General features: G+C 40.0%; 1 protein-coding gene across 2 annotated transcripts in view; it reads left to right on the forward strand.

The window, feature by feature from the left end:
• PTH1R (parathyroid hormone 1 receptor) overlaps positions 1-15,972 on the forward strand; it is a 643,148-nt gene that overhangs the window by 553,626 nt on the left and 73,550 nt on the right. For both annotated transcript variants that reach the window (XM_078662472.1, XM_078662473.1), the window contains 2 exons: positions 5,515-5,575; positions 6,541-6,607. In XM_078662472.1, the coding sequence (XP_078518598.1) occupies positions 5,515-5,575; positions 6,541-6,607 (128 nt within the window). The remainder of the gene's footprint in view (positions 1-5,514; positions 5,576-6,540; positions 6,608-15,972) is intronic.

A 15,972-nucleotide genomic window follows, 5' to 3' on the forward strand; every position in this document is an offset into this window, starting at 1 on the left:
CTCAGCACATCGAGGAAACTGCTCGTGATCCAAAGTACAGCAAAACATGGTACTGAATATGATCAACCACTTATCATACATACATGCCTGTGTGTGACATATTTGTTGTATCTATGTATACCCATCTGATCTAAGACTGCATGGTCCAATACCAAAGGTTTTTGAGCCATTTGAGCATAAAAAAGAGCTCCTTTGAGAGTAAATTCTACACCTTAATTAAGAAAAATCAGAACTGATACAGATTTGTGTTTGCAATGTATATATTTGAATGTATAGATAGCTCCAGTGACGTAGAATTGTTGGCTAGTCAGGTTGAGGCTGATGTGCAAGTCAGGCATTTCAAGGCCGGTCACTTCCAAAAGCAGGTGACCACTCATATAGTTGTATGTTTGTGGGTATTCACGTGCCTCTTGAAAGTGGATAGCCACCCTGGAAATGCATATAAATTTGTTTGTGACGTGGTCAACTTAAATGTGTTTACAAGTTTACAATGTGGACGAACACCCCAGTATTTAATGAAGCTGTAATGGATGAGTTTCACCCGAGAGAAACACATTTTCTCCACTTAAAAAATTAGTTACCTGCACTAAAACAAATTAGCATTACATTTACACGTGTAGAGTTTTGCACCATTGGGCCGCATTAAATAAAGTGCCCCAGGACACAGATGCTTGTGTGGCCCCTTCTGTAATACTGATAGGTCTGCATTCACTCACTGTGCCCGCCTGCAAAGGGATCTCTAATCCATCTGCAAAGTGCAGCCAGGTTGCTGCCTGCACACTTAAACACAGAGCGGCTTTGAACCAGCCGCTCCATATTTCACTTGAATGGGATGCCCAGGACAGCGCAAGTTTGTGGCTGCCCTCAGGGCAACATATTCTCGGCAATAGGGCCCACTTTCCCTGTTTGCGCACAGCACACTTATGTCAAGGCAAACAAAAAAGTGCACCCTATTTGTAAAAAGGGCCCTAGTCTAATTTCTGTAGTTGCATATTTTACACATGAGAGTACTGCAGCAAATCTACAAATGTAAATGAATTAGAAATCCTTAAAACTTCAATTAGCTCCAAACCTACGAGCAATCATTTGAGAGCAGATTTAAAACTATTACATTTTGTTTTTTGTGAATATGTATGAGTATCACAAAGTGAGGCTGACTTTACGAACTCCAATTGAAGAGCAAGTCTCAACACAAATTTAAGAGAGGCTCTCATTGAAGTAACTGAATAAATAAATGCATGAATTAATAAGCCCCATTCTTACTGGGACACATAGCGTGGTCACTGGATGAAAAGAACTCAGCAGTGAAGCAGCCAAAAACGTATAAAGGATACAAAGAAACTCATATGGTCACTAAATAATAAAGAAACAAGCATGATGGCAAAAAGGCGATCATGAGGACTGGGGGTGACCTATTAGTTTGATTGCTCAGCCTGCATAAAAGTTTATTCTGACAATAAGAAATTAATCAAAATTGACTGGTAACACGTAGACTCAAATTTTACTATGGTTGATATTTCCCTATGTGCTTAAAATACGAGCAAACATCTAATTCAAAACCAGGAAAACAATACACTAACACCTGCACTGACACCCTCTAAAAAGAAAAAGGCCAAGTCCTACCTCAAAAACCTCAATTCTGCTACCCTGTACAAAGGAGATGGGGTTCTTTATTACAGTTGATGATGTCTGTTTGGAATATGAAACCTTTTGTGACATCATTAATCAGATAATCCCTTTCATACGGGTTGCTTTGGATGATGAAAATTTGCAGTGGCAAGACTCAAGGCACTTGTTTTTGTTGCCTAACTAGCCTATCAGATCCAACATTATCTCAATCCACTGCACCGCCAACAAAAACAAAAAAAGCACCATTACCTACTGAAATTGGAACTAAGGTCATAGACACAATTTTCCACGACCTGCTACAAATCTCATTCAATTACTGAATGAAGCAACCATTTTTGATACTCAACACACAATTACTACAATTGAAAAGGCCATGGTATATCACCCTCTTATAAAAGGAGACCAAAATATCCATAGCACTTATTGAAAAGGTGGTTGCTCTCATATTGAAATGTTGGCCAATAGAATTGGCAGGCTCCGGGTGTTCATTTCCTGAGCAGGTCATTTCAGACAAAATTAATAGGTTTTCTTTAAGAGTGTACCATAGCCCAGAAACCATCCATTACAGATAGGCATTTTCAGCATATTATTGAGTAGGTGGGGCCCTCTGTCTAGTCAAGCTATTAAAGTGACGTTCTAGAGCTTGCTTTGTAAATGCATTATTTAGCAGCACTTAGCAAGCAAGCAAGCAATATTGTGCAAGATTGCTCTTGTTTTTTAGAAACAAGGGACTGGTTCAATGTATGAATATCAAATAAGCTTCCTCATATAAATAGAGCTTATAATCATAGCATGTGCAATTATATCTGACTGTTCTTGGGTTAATTTAAAAAGAGAAGCAGTATTTTCCTTCACGTTTCTTATTTACTTTTTTTATCAGATTGATTCATAAAAGAACAATAAAAGTTAAATTTATCTAGGGGTTTATGTACATTTATACGTATCCATCACTATAGTAAATGAACCGACAATCCAGTAACCCACTCACTGAAAGAGGTGGTAGTGGATCACAAAAGAAGTAGATACATTGTATGGCAGATCCCATAATGATATCTCAGCATATCTCTTCCCACTTTCATTTTCATCTTAACAGATCATGCTACCTATTCCTTCTCTTAAGAACCATACTTGTGAATATTGACTGAGCATAGATAGCATCTTCATCAAATTAGGTACTTAGAAAACATATTTTTTCTCTTTTACTTCTAATGTTTTAAAGAGATTGAGAGGTGTTCCTGGACTTTTCTCTACGGAAAAGGGATAATTGCATACAATGTGTAGTGACTTCTCACACTGTTTTTATGTATCAAGGACCCCCTGAGAAATAGATACACCAATTCCTAGGTCAGGGATAAAGCAACACATGAAATTCAACAACCTATGCAATTAATTCTAAGTGGTCATAGGGTAAGAAACATTAGAGAGGGAAAATATACAACTAAAAGAATTTTGTTTCAATAACAAGAGAAATTTATTAATCAAGTCATGAATAAAATTAATTATCTAATACAATTAAAAAACATATCAAGAATAATTAAAACAACATTGTGGAGTACAATAAAGCAAAAAACACATTCAAATTTAATTTTGAGAACCCATTTATGCCACTTTTTAAATTTTATGTTTTTAATTGCATTAGATAATTAATTTTATTCATGACTTGATTAATAAATCAAGGCCCCCACTAAGGATTATTGCACTTCTAGTTAACTTTGAGTCCTCCACAGGCCAATAGATACTTATGGGGCTCGCAGGATATCACCAAAAAGCATCGCCCAGCATCCAAATCTCCATCATGTCAAGCAGTTACTACCCAAGGGATTTAGGCTAGTCAATGCTTGGAGGCCAAATCAAGAAACTGGCTTTGCCAATTCTGCAAACAAGTAATGATACAGAAAAACAAGCAAATGTGGTATAGCCCTGCCAGTCTATCTTTGCAGGTGGAAAGGGAGAGAGGTGGCAATAGTCAGAGTCATCTTCTTTTCTGGTCTAATGTTAAAACTTGAGCTCATAAACACATTCCATGCATATTTATAAAAATGCTTTTTGTGATGCCATCTGTATAGGTATTTCTGCCTGTCCAGCACTAGTTGCCACACCTAGTCTTCACTTACAGTATAATGGGAACAGTGGTATTGTATTATTTCCATATTGGAAGTAATTAGGTTTAGGAGGTCAGCCTTATGATGCAGACAACAGTATCAGGTGTTACCTTTACCAAAGCTATCTTTCTCAATTAATCAAGCTAAGAAGAATGAAACACTGATTCTTCCCTGCCAAAATCTGGTTGTGTAGCCTTTAGGTTAAACAAGAAGGTGAAGAGCAAACACTTAACTTCAACTGTCATGCTGCATGGTCGGTTGGCAACCACATTACATTAGTCCACAGAGTGGAGCACTACCCGAAGAACAGACATTCAAACTTGCCTATCAGTTTTGCTAGCAGCCTTATATGCAACTAATCCCTGTCTGGTCCACGCAGTGACCCCTTCTGAAGTACAATGTATCCCACTTTTTAACACAGTCATAAACCTTCCAGTGGAATTTCTAAAATGAAAAAAACACACACAATGTGAAAAGAGACATTGTTTAGCATAATACAGTGTGACCCATTTGCCCATTTTAAAACCTAAATTTAAAAGGCAACACAATGTAAAAATATGTTTTTATCCACCTTTATTTCCGATTGGGCATGTAAAAATAATTTGACAAAGAGAGACCTTTAGAGTCTTTTGCAGAGGCTAGCTAACAGGTGTAGATTTTGAGTGACACAGATATCAGGGGCGCGTTACCCCACCCTTTGAATTTCCATCCAATACATATACATATACATATATTGTGCTGCCGACTCTGGACAATAGAAATTTAGCTTCCACGCTTAACATGGAATCTTATGCCTATTCAGATGTCATGCATGACTTTTATATGAAGCAGTAGTAATCCTACATGGCCCGAGCTCTATAGTGATCCACCATCTGGAGAGTGCTGGTAGGTTCTGTTGGGCATGCCAGATGGCAGTGTGTTATTACTGACTCATTGGTCACACAAAATTAGTGACATCCTTATGCTTCTATGCTTTTGCGGGTGGATGTGGGGAAAACATATGTTATAAATGGGCAAATACATAATCAATATACAATTTAATTGGCAGGTCCTGTACATAAATCTGAGTAGGAAGGAGGATGATTTGTGAACCACCATTCAAAACAGCCAACTGCTTTTAAAGTTGAACTCCTATGCTTTCCACTATGTTTTCTTCTGTTATTTACTTTATTCTCATGCAATAATCACAATAAGGAATTCCATTAACAGAAGAGTACCATCAACCATAACAAAGAAAATGCTTGTAATATGGCAAGAGCATTGATGTTATATTCCTCAAAGTCATTTTGTAACATTGAAGACTTTTCTAGCTCAATATAGATTTGTGTTACATGTTTATTTTAAATTTTTTATATTTGTGTATAGTTTTATTACTACACTAGAATTCACTGTATGGCAATTTAACAAACATTGGATAACTGTTAACAGGTCAAAACTAGTTAATACAACGGGCAGTAGCCTAAGAATGAATAGCAGAAGTGAAAGAGTAAAATAATGGAGACCAAGCTTGACTAAATTTCTTTCAGCTCAAACAACACATTGATTATATTGTCAACGTTTTAGGAACTGTAAACATTTACTGTATTTTAGGGTATCATATTGATTTTAAGAGACTTCTGGCACCTATCATGATACTGGTTAATAGGACAAGTCGGCATGTCAAATGTCCAACAAAGGAAGCACAGCTGGGTGCGTGGAGTGTCACTGCTAAAGGCCTTCAATTTCACATCTTTGCCAATAGCTCCATAAATCAATTATCTATTTATTTTTTGTTTGTTTTTAGGACTCCCGGCTGTGTTTGTTACAATATGGGCCACTGTGAGAGCTACTCAAGCAGACACTAGGTAAGTTGCCTTTTTGATTTTCTTTTCAGCAATGTAACTCCTTTTGCTTAAATGTGATAGATATATTGAAGTTGCCTACACCTACCTCTTAGCTTGGGGCTAATAGACATAGTTTGGTGGGGGTGTAAGTAGGAGGTTGTACCAAACGAGTGCAAAAGGGTACATATCATCTACTGTAGTCTAACTCTCAGAGAGCACCAATAAACTTGTGTTCCAATGTACAGTTGAGTTAATAATTAGTGACATGGGAACATATACAAATCTCCGACAGAACAGTAGTATTGTAACTAGTTATGTTTAGAATTGTAGCTCTGTACAAATTAATTATGGTTTAATGGAATCCAACCAGTTTCATGGTATATTGTTGAAAATCAACACCAAGTTCACTGACAGATGAAAAGGAAAATGATCAGTTGCAAAGTATTTGTCAAGTTAACATTACTTGGAGAAAATAAAAAATGAGATCAATACCTTTTGTAGAAAAATCTCAAAACAAGCGACAGTCTAATCTGGATGCAGAATTCTGCTTCTCATGATTTAGCCTTTTCCACTCTTAACGGCTATAGAGAAAGGATCAGCAGCACTAAATTATCGCAAGCACATTATTTGTGTATATCATTCTAAACTGTGTTTGCTTTGATTTTTTTTTAATATGTAAATGGATGAGATCTAGAAAATTGCTGTAACTGTTGCTAATTTGGTGTTTTAAAAGATTACTGTATGTGTTTAATGGCTTAAAGTTAGAATAACGATGTTATACTGAACATATCACAAACATCACTGCACTGTGCAGCATCAAAAGCATGTGCTGCTAATCTAAAATGACCATTCCGAGAATGACCACAATAACATCTTGAAACATTTTTGTGTGCTTGAAAAGCTCATCAGTGAAACAAAGCCAACCCATACTCAGAAAATAAAGCCTTTTCAGATTATTACTAAAATACTCCTTTGTCATTCCCCAGGTGTTGGGACTTGAGTGCTGGAAATCTTAAGTGGATCATCCAGGTACCAATCCTGGCTGCTATAGTGGTGAGTACTTATTGTGGAATTTTTGTTACGCTTGCCAAATGGAATCAGTTTCATGCAATCTTTTGAGATTTCACAAACTCAAATAGTGTACTTTTCAGCTTTACTTTTGAGGAGGGAATGTCTTGCAACCAAAGTATGGCGGCAAGTTATATTCTCCCTTCACCAACATATACAAACCGAAGTCTGGAAAATCGCACACCCTTACAGTATTTAGGACCAGATTCATCAAGCAAAAATCCGCTCGCAAAGGGCCAGATTCTGAGAATCTGTCCCTTTGCGAGCGGTCATCCCAAATGCAAAAATCGCAATTTTAGAAATTGCTAAATTGCGATTATTTGCATTTAAGGAATCTCAATTTGAGATTCCTTAAATGCAATGCATGAAAGTTTTTAAAATAGCGAATTCGCTAATAGGGCACGCAAATTACCATGAAGTACAACTTCATGGTAATTTGCAAAAACTTTGAAAAATGCACTAAAGTGCATTTTTCAAATTTTCATGTTGCGCACACACATGCCCTAAGGAGATTGTCTTCCCATTCATTCCTATGGGCCTCTAGGCCCATAGGAATGAATGGGGAGGTATTCCTTAATTGCGTCTCGCAATTTGCGAGTCGCAATTAAGGAATTCTAAGAAATCGCTATTTTTTAAATGATTTCTTGATGTATTCCATTTTGCAATTCCTTATTAGCGAATCGGTATTTTTCGCTATTAAGGATTCGCAAATTGGGTTGTTGATGCATCTGGGAGTTAGTCCTAAAGAACATGTTGGTGCAAATTAGCGACACTTTCCCAGTTCCTGTAAACCAGCCCAAGAGTTCCATGTTCACCCCTGTTATGAGCCTCCCCTCCTCTGTTTATCATTCAATGCCAACACTAGCAAGCTCAATTTGCAGTATTTTTTCCAGGAGTGCAGCCTTGTGCTGAAACTTTCGTTTTTTTTCTTTTCATAGCCTGAAACCAACTGCTTGCTCGTCAGTATTTCATAATGGAGCAGTCTGTTCGTTTTAATTCATGAACAACTCATTATCAGCTCCCAGCTTCCGTAACATTTAATGTTGGGTGACGGCCAGTTTCCTGTGATCGCTGGACCTCGCTTAATAATTTATGAAGCTGAACTGCCTCACTGCTCTGTGGAATATAGATGCACTGTCTCAGCAATTTGGTTCAAGGGTCTCACATAGGGGGCCAATGTCACAGTGTTGTTTGGAAAGGTTTAAGTTTATGCTGTTTTTTCCCAATTCTCATGACATTTTTTGAAATAGCATTGTGGAGATTTTATAGCACTTTCCTATCTCTTGCCCAAGATTCGAAGCACTTTGCATTTAGTCGAGTAAATAGCTACTCTGCTTGTTGGGCTTAGCTGTAAAAGGGCGCTGTATAAGGCATTGGCTATGAGTGGTGGGATTTGATGTTGTGCATGTAGCCCAGAGATGAGCCTGTGGCTTGCTTCAATCACGTTCATGAAACACACTTGTGACCTATTCTTAATACTCAGTTGTAATGAGTTTGCAAAATGTGGCAGTACTGCTGAAAGTTGCAAACATAATGAGCTGGGAGGGATTTGCAGGAACAACGCATCAAGCTGAATTGTCTCTGGGTGTATTCAGGCCGATGTGCAGTGGTGGCTCCTCCACTAAGGCGGAGGAGTGTCGCCCCACTGAGCAGGTCGAAAAAGGAAAAAATAAAATAATAACTCATTGTTATTATCATTTTATTTTTTCCCCTTGCTCAGGTGGGTTAGGGCTTCTCTGCTCATAGACCACGGCAGGGGAGGAGTGGTTTGCACACTCTCGGTGCGCAGGATGCTTTGATCCGCCGTTCCGGGCCGGTCCAACCGTCATGCGCACTTTACATGTTCACCATGCGGGCTGCATTACAGCCTGCATAGAAAACAAGCCCAGCCTTCTATTCTCTGGTTGAGTTCCGATCCACGGCGTTTAGGCCATTCACAATGCTGCATAGTAGCGTTGTGATTGGCTATCAGGAGGCTGGGAGCCGGATGCTTCCTGCTGCTTCCTGCCCTAGAAGTGGACAGAAGAGGATCCAGAGGAGGCGGTGGTGACAGCGGGCGGCAGCGGCAGACAGCTGAGTATTTACATTTTTCATTCATCCCGCCACCCGCGACTCACCCCCCACCGCCTTCAAATACCAGTCGCCACTGCTGATGTGAATGGCCCCATCTTCTACACATAGTTTGATACCAGGGTTGTGCATAATTTTCAATTCTGCACAACTTACTTGAAATTATGTAAAATGAAAATGCAACATTGATTGTTGTATTTTACAGCGAATATGGCATAGTTTAGCCACATAGCATAAAAACATATTTTCTGTAATTCTGCATAAAAAAATGTAATGCAAAATTACAGGAGATTACGCTGGTGTAACGAAAATTGTGCCCAGGCCTATTAAATCCTACTCCAAAGTACATTTGTTTTTTCACAAACAAGGAAAATTAGAAATTAAATTTTTAAAGTTAGTTGATCAGAATAACTCAATTTTAGGCCAATCAGCAAATCAGGAGAACACATCCACAATTATGGCTGGTGCAAAAAGCCAATGGCTTTAGGCACTAACTAGACCATGTACTCTTCCACTCTGGACTTAGAACAGCATGCTCACGCTCCATCTCCACTGTGGTCAAACCCCTCCGACAACCCAATGGATTAAGGGCTGTTGGGGGTTTAGCTGTATGTCCACCCATCTAATTTAGATATAATGCCATACTGCTGATTTTCAATGCCTGTCACAGTAAAAAAAAAGCCTGGCAGTAGGTGGCATTAAAAAGTGCTCAATGCTTCCCTCGCCATGGGAGAAAACACCCATGGCGAGGGGGGCATTGCTGTTTTGATTTTCAGAAAGAACATCCTGCTTTAGGATTTTCTTTTGGAAAACAAGAAAAAACATTGCAAGTTTGTCTTATGGCTCCATCAGGTTGACGGAGGCTTCCGTCAGATTTACAATGCATTGACAGGAACCGCTGTGATGATGGTTCCTGCCAATGATAGAAATGTCCTCTGGGCATGCAGAGATTTCTAAATTTAGCAGCCGGCACCCCCGTCTGGGTGACTGAGTAGTTTACTCCATTGTCCTGGTGAAGAAACAGCACATCCACCAAGATTTTAATCCAGCAAGTGATTTGCATTGAGGATGGACTCAAACCTGATACCCTCATTCCAAAGTAGGCAGCTCTGGCCGTTTGACCTCATTTGATCTGTTACAAGTAACACATGAAAAGAAAAGTGCTGTATGTTATATTCAATCTTGCTCCACCTGTGAAAAATACAGTCCGCCTGGGGGCTGTGCTAACACAGGGGAGCAGGAGACACGTAGCAGACCATCCTTGCTCCAAAGTGCAAGGATGTGCTCCAAAAACAGGAGGAAAAGAAAAGCACATTTCAGTAAGAACCTGGGAAAAAAATCGGGCCCAGGAGTCGTTGGCTCCATGATTGACTTCACCGAGCACAGTTGCGGTTTGTGATCCTAAAAATAAATAATTATTCGAATGAAAGCTGGCCCTTGTCCTGCTTCCTCCCTTCTTCGCTCCTTCGGTGTCCGGTGTCTTGAAAAATACATAGTGATTTTAAATGTTTATTATAATATAAACACTGGCTGGTGCCCAAGCACACTTTGCTCGGTGAGAGCTTGTTTTTTTGCCAAAAGGAGAAGTCCCTGCACAGAGGTGTTTTCTCTTCAGTTGTTTTGAGAACTTTTTTGTTTCTACGATGAGTTTACTATTCACAGAGGTTTTCTTGATGGTCTGTATTTCCTTGACCAAGTGATGGCGCAACCATTGCAATGTAGTCAAGTCTTCTGCTACTGAGGCAGATCTTGAGAATTTCGTTTGTGTTGATTATTTGCGCAACATCAGACAAGGACACGTGGGGCCTCATTAATGAAAAGTGACGCATCGCTGCATGAAAACAGCGATGCGTCACTTTTCACTGCGCCCTCCTTGCGAGACCAATGATGCGTCATATTTACACTATGACGCATCATGGCGCAAGGAGTTACAGATACGTCAGTATTTCAGACGTATCTGTAAGCGCAAAAGTCACGCATTGCTGGAATGTGTCTCAAAAGTGACGCAACTCCAGCAATGCATCCTTTCACATGGGGCCAGCACCATGTCAAAGGGCCTGCGTCAGTCTTACGCCTGCTGTGAGGCAGGCGCAAGATTTTGACGCAACAGTGTCCTAAAAGTGACGCAGTGAAATCTCATAGATTTCACTGCGTCACTATTACGAGGCTTTTTGAGGGGGAACACCCCCTCTGCATACATTATACCTGACGCAGGTATAATGTAGCGCAGGGGTTTACAAAGTGACGCATCTGCTCAGACGCGTCACTTTGTAAATAGTGTGCAACAGGAGGCATGTTTTACGCAGCCGATGCGTCACAAAAAGTGACGCATCGGAAGCGCAAAACTGACGCAAGGCCTCATAAATGAGGCCCGTGGAAAAGAATATTGTTGTGATTAAGACAACTGATCTAAGTAGAATGTATGCAGAATACAAATCATCCAAACATTTGTGTAATGTAAATGTCTTGGGTTTTTTCATACCACAGCGTAATGAGGGTTGGCTGTTTTAAGATATAGCCTACGGACCACATTAGCTGTGTCATCTGCCTTTTGTAAGCACAAAAATCAGTACATCACATCCCTTGTAATACTATATACTGAAAAGGGCTTTTGGTCAGCCTCCATTGGCCATTGTTCTATTGAAGTGTCATTCATTCTTTATTTAAGCCTCCAGGACAGCAAATAGAGAGCAAGGAACTGGGTCACCCACAATTGGCTTGTCAGTGATGTCAACTGAATTTTGTATCAGCCAACAGGATAGCCATTAGGCTTCTTTGGCTTGTCAGTCAGGGTGAGTGGCAGCATTTTGCCTGCTTGCTTACAGCAACATTTGTCAGCATTTCACTGTGCCCCACCCCAGATCCAGCCTGGGCTTTAAGTGGAAAGAAAAAAGTGTGTGTATGGGGGGGTGCATATATAACCCACACCCTGTGTGTGTTTGTGTGCACATGTGCATGTGTGCATGTGTGTGTGTGTGCTTGATTGTGCAACTCTAAAAGAGGGCTGGTCTATGTAAATATGGGTGTGGCTTAAACTTGTAAACTGGGTTTTTCTAAGTTTTTGTGATTCTCATAACGTGTCACCTGACCTCTATTTTGGTTCCTCTGTAAGCATGTTGGTACTAAAAACTGACATAAACCTAAAACCATTCAGGTTTATGGGCTTTATCAATGATAGCTGTTTAAGATAAATAAGTAACAATAATAATTTTGTTGTAAATAATTAAAAATGAAAATGTTTTATTACTGAATTAGTGAGACTGTGTATAAACATTATTGAAGTCAGTGGAAGATTTAGTGATCTGCAGAGTGTCACAATCACTCCTGTTAAGTTGCTTCTATGTTATAAAAATACACTTCTTTTCTCACTACATCCCCTCCATCTACATATCTCACACTTCATCTCTTTCCTCTTCAGCACCCTCATTTCACTCTCCCCTGACTGCACTTCCTTGCATCTCTTTCCCTTCACCAACCCAAACACACATGGAACTAACCACATTAAAAAACAGCATTAACTTCTACATTTGCCTTATCGATATTTTGACTGCTGTGTACATCCTTCACACACATCTGCACACAACCACATTTGCAACTGGATTACAGGATCATTGCTCTGTGAGCTCTGCAGACAGTCCAAGGATTGGATGATTATGTATTTTGAACACCATTTTCACCCAGTGGCATAGCCAGTATGTCAATGGCCCTAGTGCGAGGATTTAAATGGGCCCCAGGTTGCTGTTTCAACTGGAAAATACAGCAATAATCAGAGGTCAGTGGGCCTCTCATGTTCTCAGCGCCCCACTACCACTGCACCTAATGCACCAATAAAAGTGTACTCACCTGTTTTGACCCACTGACAAGAACTGTGAAAGTCAGCAGCTATTGCTTAACAATAGCATGCAATAGATGGATGGGCTAAATTAAAAGCATTTGCAATTATTTGAAGGATTGTCCATCTGTGCTTTATTACTCCACCCACGTGGGTTTCTAAGTGATTTGTGCAAGGATCACACTTCCAAAATTAGCAAAGCAAGAGTTATGCAATGCTATATACTTTGACATATTTATTCAGTATCATAAGTACATGGAGCATCATTTTGGGTTGTGAGCCTCAGTGGATATCAGTGTACCCACTCTCCCAAGTCAGTCTTTGAAAATTAACTCATATTACAAATCTAAGTCAAAGAAAGTTATCAAGTATAAATAAAGAATTGTATTCAATGAAGAAATAAATTATCAACACCACTAAGCGTTTTGTCGTGTATTTCTATAGGTTCTGAATCGATCCCCCTATTCCTGACCCTATTCTGGTTAAACTACCTAGCTAGTTAACTAACAGTCAGCCCATGAGGCAAGAAAACCCCCATGATGCAGATACCGTTATCTGACGCAGTCACACTACGGCACAGGAACGTGTTATCTGATTAGGTCATAACGCTTGAGATCTAATTAGACAAGCGACATTCCTCCAGCCCCTGATAAGGCATACGACGTTCTCATAACAAATCAAACCTATGACAACCTGGATAATCCGTGCGGCCATTGTTTTGATTTCACAGAGAACTTTAGTAAAGAATGTGCTAACGAGCAAGTCGTATGACATCTTTATTGACGTACCTATGTCCATCCTTACGTCAATCCCGGCACCTTTAAGGTATAAATATTGCCGACCTTGCCCTATGCAAACACACGCGTGGTGACAAGACGGAGCAGCCATACTTGCCGAAGCCGAGAGCAGAAGCAGACCCCGCAGGCAACCGCCCCGCCTTCCTGACGCGCTGAGAGACGCGCTGCTATCTCAAGCCGAGAGACCCAGCACCGGCGCTTCCGGGTAGCCCTCGCAGGCAGCCTGGAATATCGAGAGCAGAGAAAGAGATACCATTCCTCATTCATCCTAAATTCCAGGTACAGAACTGAATAACCCCTCACAGAGAATTCTTTAGTTATTCACTTGGCAAAAACAAACTTAACTTAAACTGTAACTTTCTATTCCCGCCCACGCATTAGACTTAGGTCAGGTACACGGGGTAGGCGTATTTAGAAACACCAGTTGAGTACGTTTAGTCAAATGTATATGTGTATGTAAATATATTTTAATCATTTTAAACATCATATGGCTCAGAAACCATATCAATGTTTTTACAGTATTATTTTATACTATTGCTTTTAATGTATGCACTTTACTTAACAATAAGTATTGCAATAATATCGATCCATTTCTCTTGTACGAGAAAAGAGACTGATCAATAAATAACATCTTTTATTGAACACGCCCGTCTCTTCCTTTTCTCTACATTCTGATGAGACTAAGAATGCACGTACTGACTGAGTAAAATAATTGCCTTGTGCTCACACGACTCTTGAGATTGACTCTTGATTAGGGGAGAGCAAAGTTGTCATGTTCTATGGTTGTCAGAAACTAAATCCCTTCTTGTCTAATCAGGGGAGTTAATCCTTCCTTGAACATTCGAGAAAGTTTCTAGCGAACTCTGAGCTTAGCTGGCAAACCCAAAAATTAAGTCTAGTATCGACAGTAGTAGACCTAGTTAACGTCTGGCCTAGGCCTTTACTGCTGTAGGTACTATTCCAATGCGCAGAGCCTATTGGGAAAATAGGAACTACACTACATGGCGCCCAACGCGTTTGGAAAGGGCGATAAAACTAACGTAAGACATTTAGAGTAACTCAGTCGTGCTTTCTCACTCAGACCCCTTTTCCCAAATACTCCAAAGACGTCTGGAGTGGGTGAAAGGTTATTATATCCTCCAAAACCTCGCAGGAGGGAACTCCTATGTATGGTTTTTGGTCTAGTCAACGTTGAAGGATAAAACAGTTCCAGAATATTGTGCATCTAATCTCTGTTTCCATAAGAAACCTGATCTGCAAATAAAAATAATACCATCCTGTCAGTAAAATGGGAGACAGTGATGGAGAAAGAGAGGCAATTAGATTAGCTACTGAAATAGCAGATGCTGATGCTACCATGCAAGCAGCAGACGCGGATATAATACTCATTCCGGTCATTAAAAGGAGATCTATAACCTTAAAACTTATAGAAAATGGACTGACACCTAGAGGTGGCACAGTCATATTCGTAATTGAGGCACACGAATATCGGCAGACAGAGGTATACTATACATGGATACATTTTCCAGCAGCAAATGCTGTAACAAAGTACTTCCACTATTACAAAGTAGAGGAACCTCCTGAAAGGTACACTCCTTTCGAGGAGGTGGAAGTACCACTCAAATTCCAAGAGCATTTGCTCTTATTTGATGGCGCCCTAAAACATAACAATCACATTACAAGGCTCGGTCCTTTAGGAAGACCAGGAGCAACGTGGCCGGTCCTAGTCGGATACACACCACATCCAGACATCGAAAGAATGCCTGCAGCAGAGCTGTTAATACAGCTAAAACAACTACTAAAAATTCACAGACAATTAGTTCAGTATGTAATGCGGACTTCAACAATTCAGCCAGCGATTAAACTTCCACAGCTGACCCCTCACCAGGGGAACACAAATAAAATTACACCACAGAACATCCAATCCTGCCTAGGTAAAGTTCCAGCTAAACGGGAACAGATACCATTCTGGTTGGCACAGAAAATTACCCAAATAGAGGCGGTGTTTCCTGACACCACCCCGCTGGAAAAACACAGGATTCTGACTATATGTCTCCCAATGGGAATCGCACCACACATTGAGGACTGTGACACTTGGGGTACAGTCTTTGCTTCCATCTATACAAAAACGCACGGTGTTCCATCCATTTCGGTAATACCAGATGTGCTAAAACAAATTCAAGATGAATACGGTCCAGAACCTGCTTTAACTCTTGGTATGAAATTACTGAAAGACTTCAAGCAGGTCTCGGCTATATTATTAGCCAACATAAAAGGTGAAGCAGCAAACGTGGCGATCCGCCAGAGGTTAAAAGAGACAGATATAGCAGACCAACCAGCTGAAATTGCCAGAATCATAGAAAAATCCTATGAAGAACTAGGCAGAGATAGTCTAGGTGGAATACCAGTAAAACCGCAACTGAATACAAGTCCAGAAAAAATGTTTTTTAATAATAATAATAATTCACCAAAAAAGAACTGGGATGGAAATAAACAATCCAATCCTAAAGAAAAGAAATTCCAGTCCAGAGGAAGGTCTCCTAGGCGAAGAGAGAAATCTCCAAACCCGAGACAAAGGTCACCCCAGAGTGACCCCTCTGGGAATAGATATAACCTTAGAAATAGGGATAATATTAAAAAACCTGATAGAT

The sequence above is a fragment of the Lissotriton helveticus genome, chromosome 10, assembly GCF_964261635.1.
Source record: "Lissotriton helveticus chromosome 10, aLisHel1.1, whole genome shotgun sequence".
Taxonomy (NCBI): domain Eukaryota; kingdom Metazoa; phylum Chordata; class Amphibia; order Caudata; family Salamandridae; genus Lissotriton; species Lissotriton helveticus.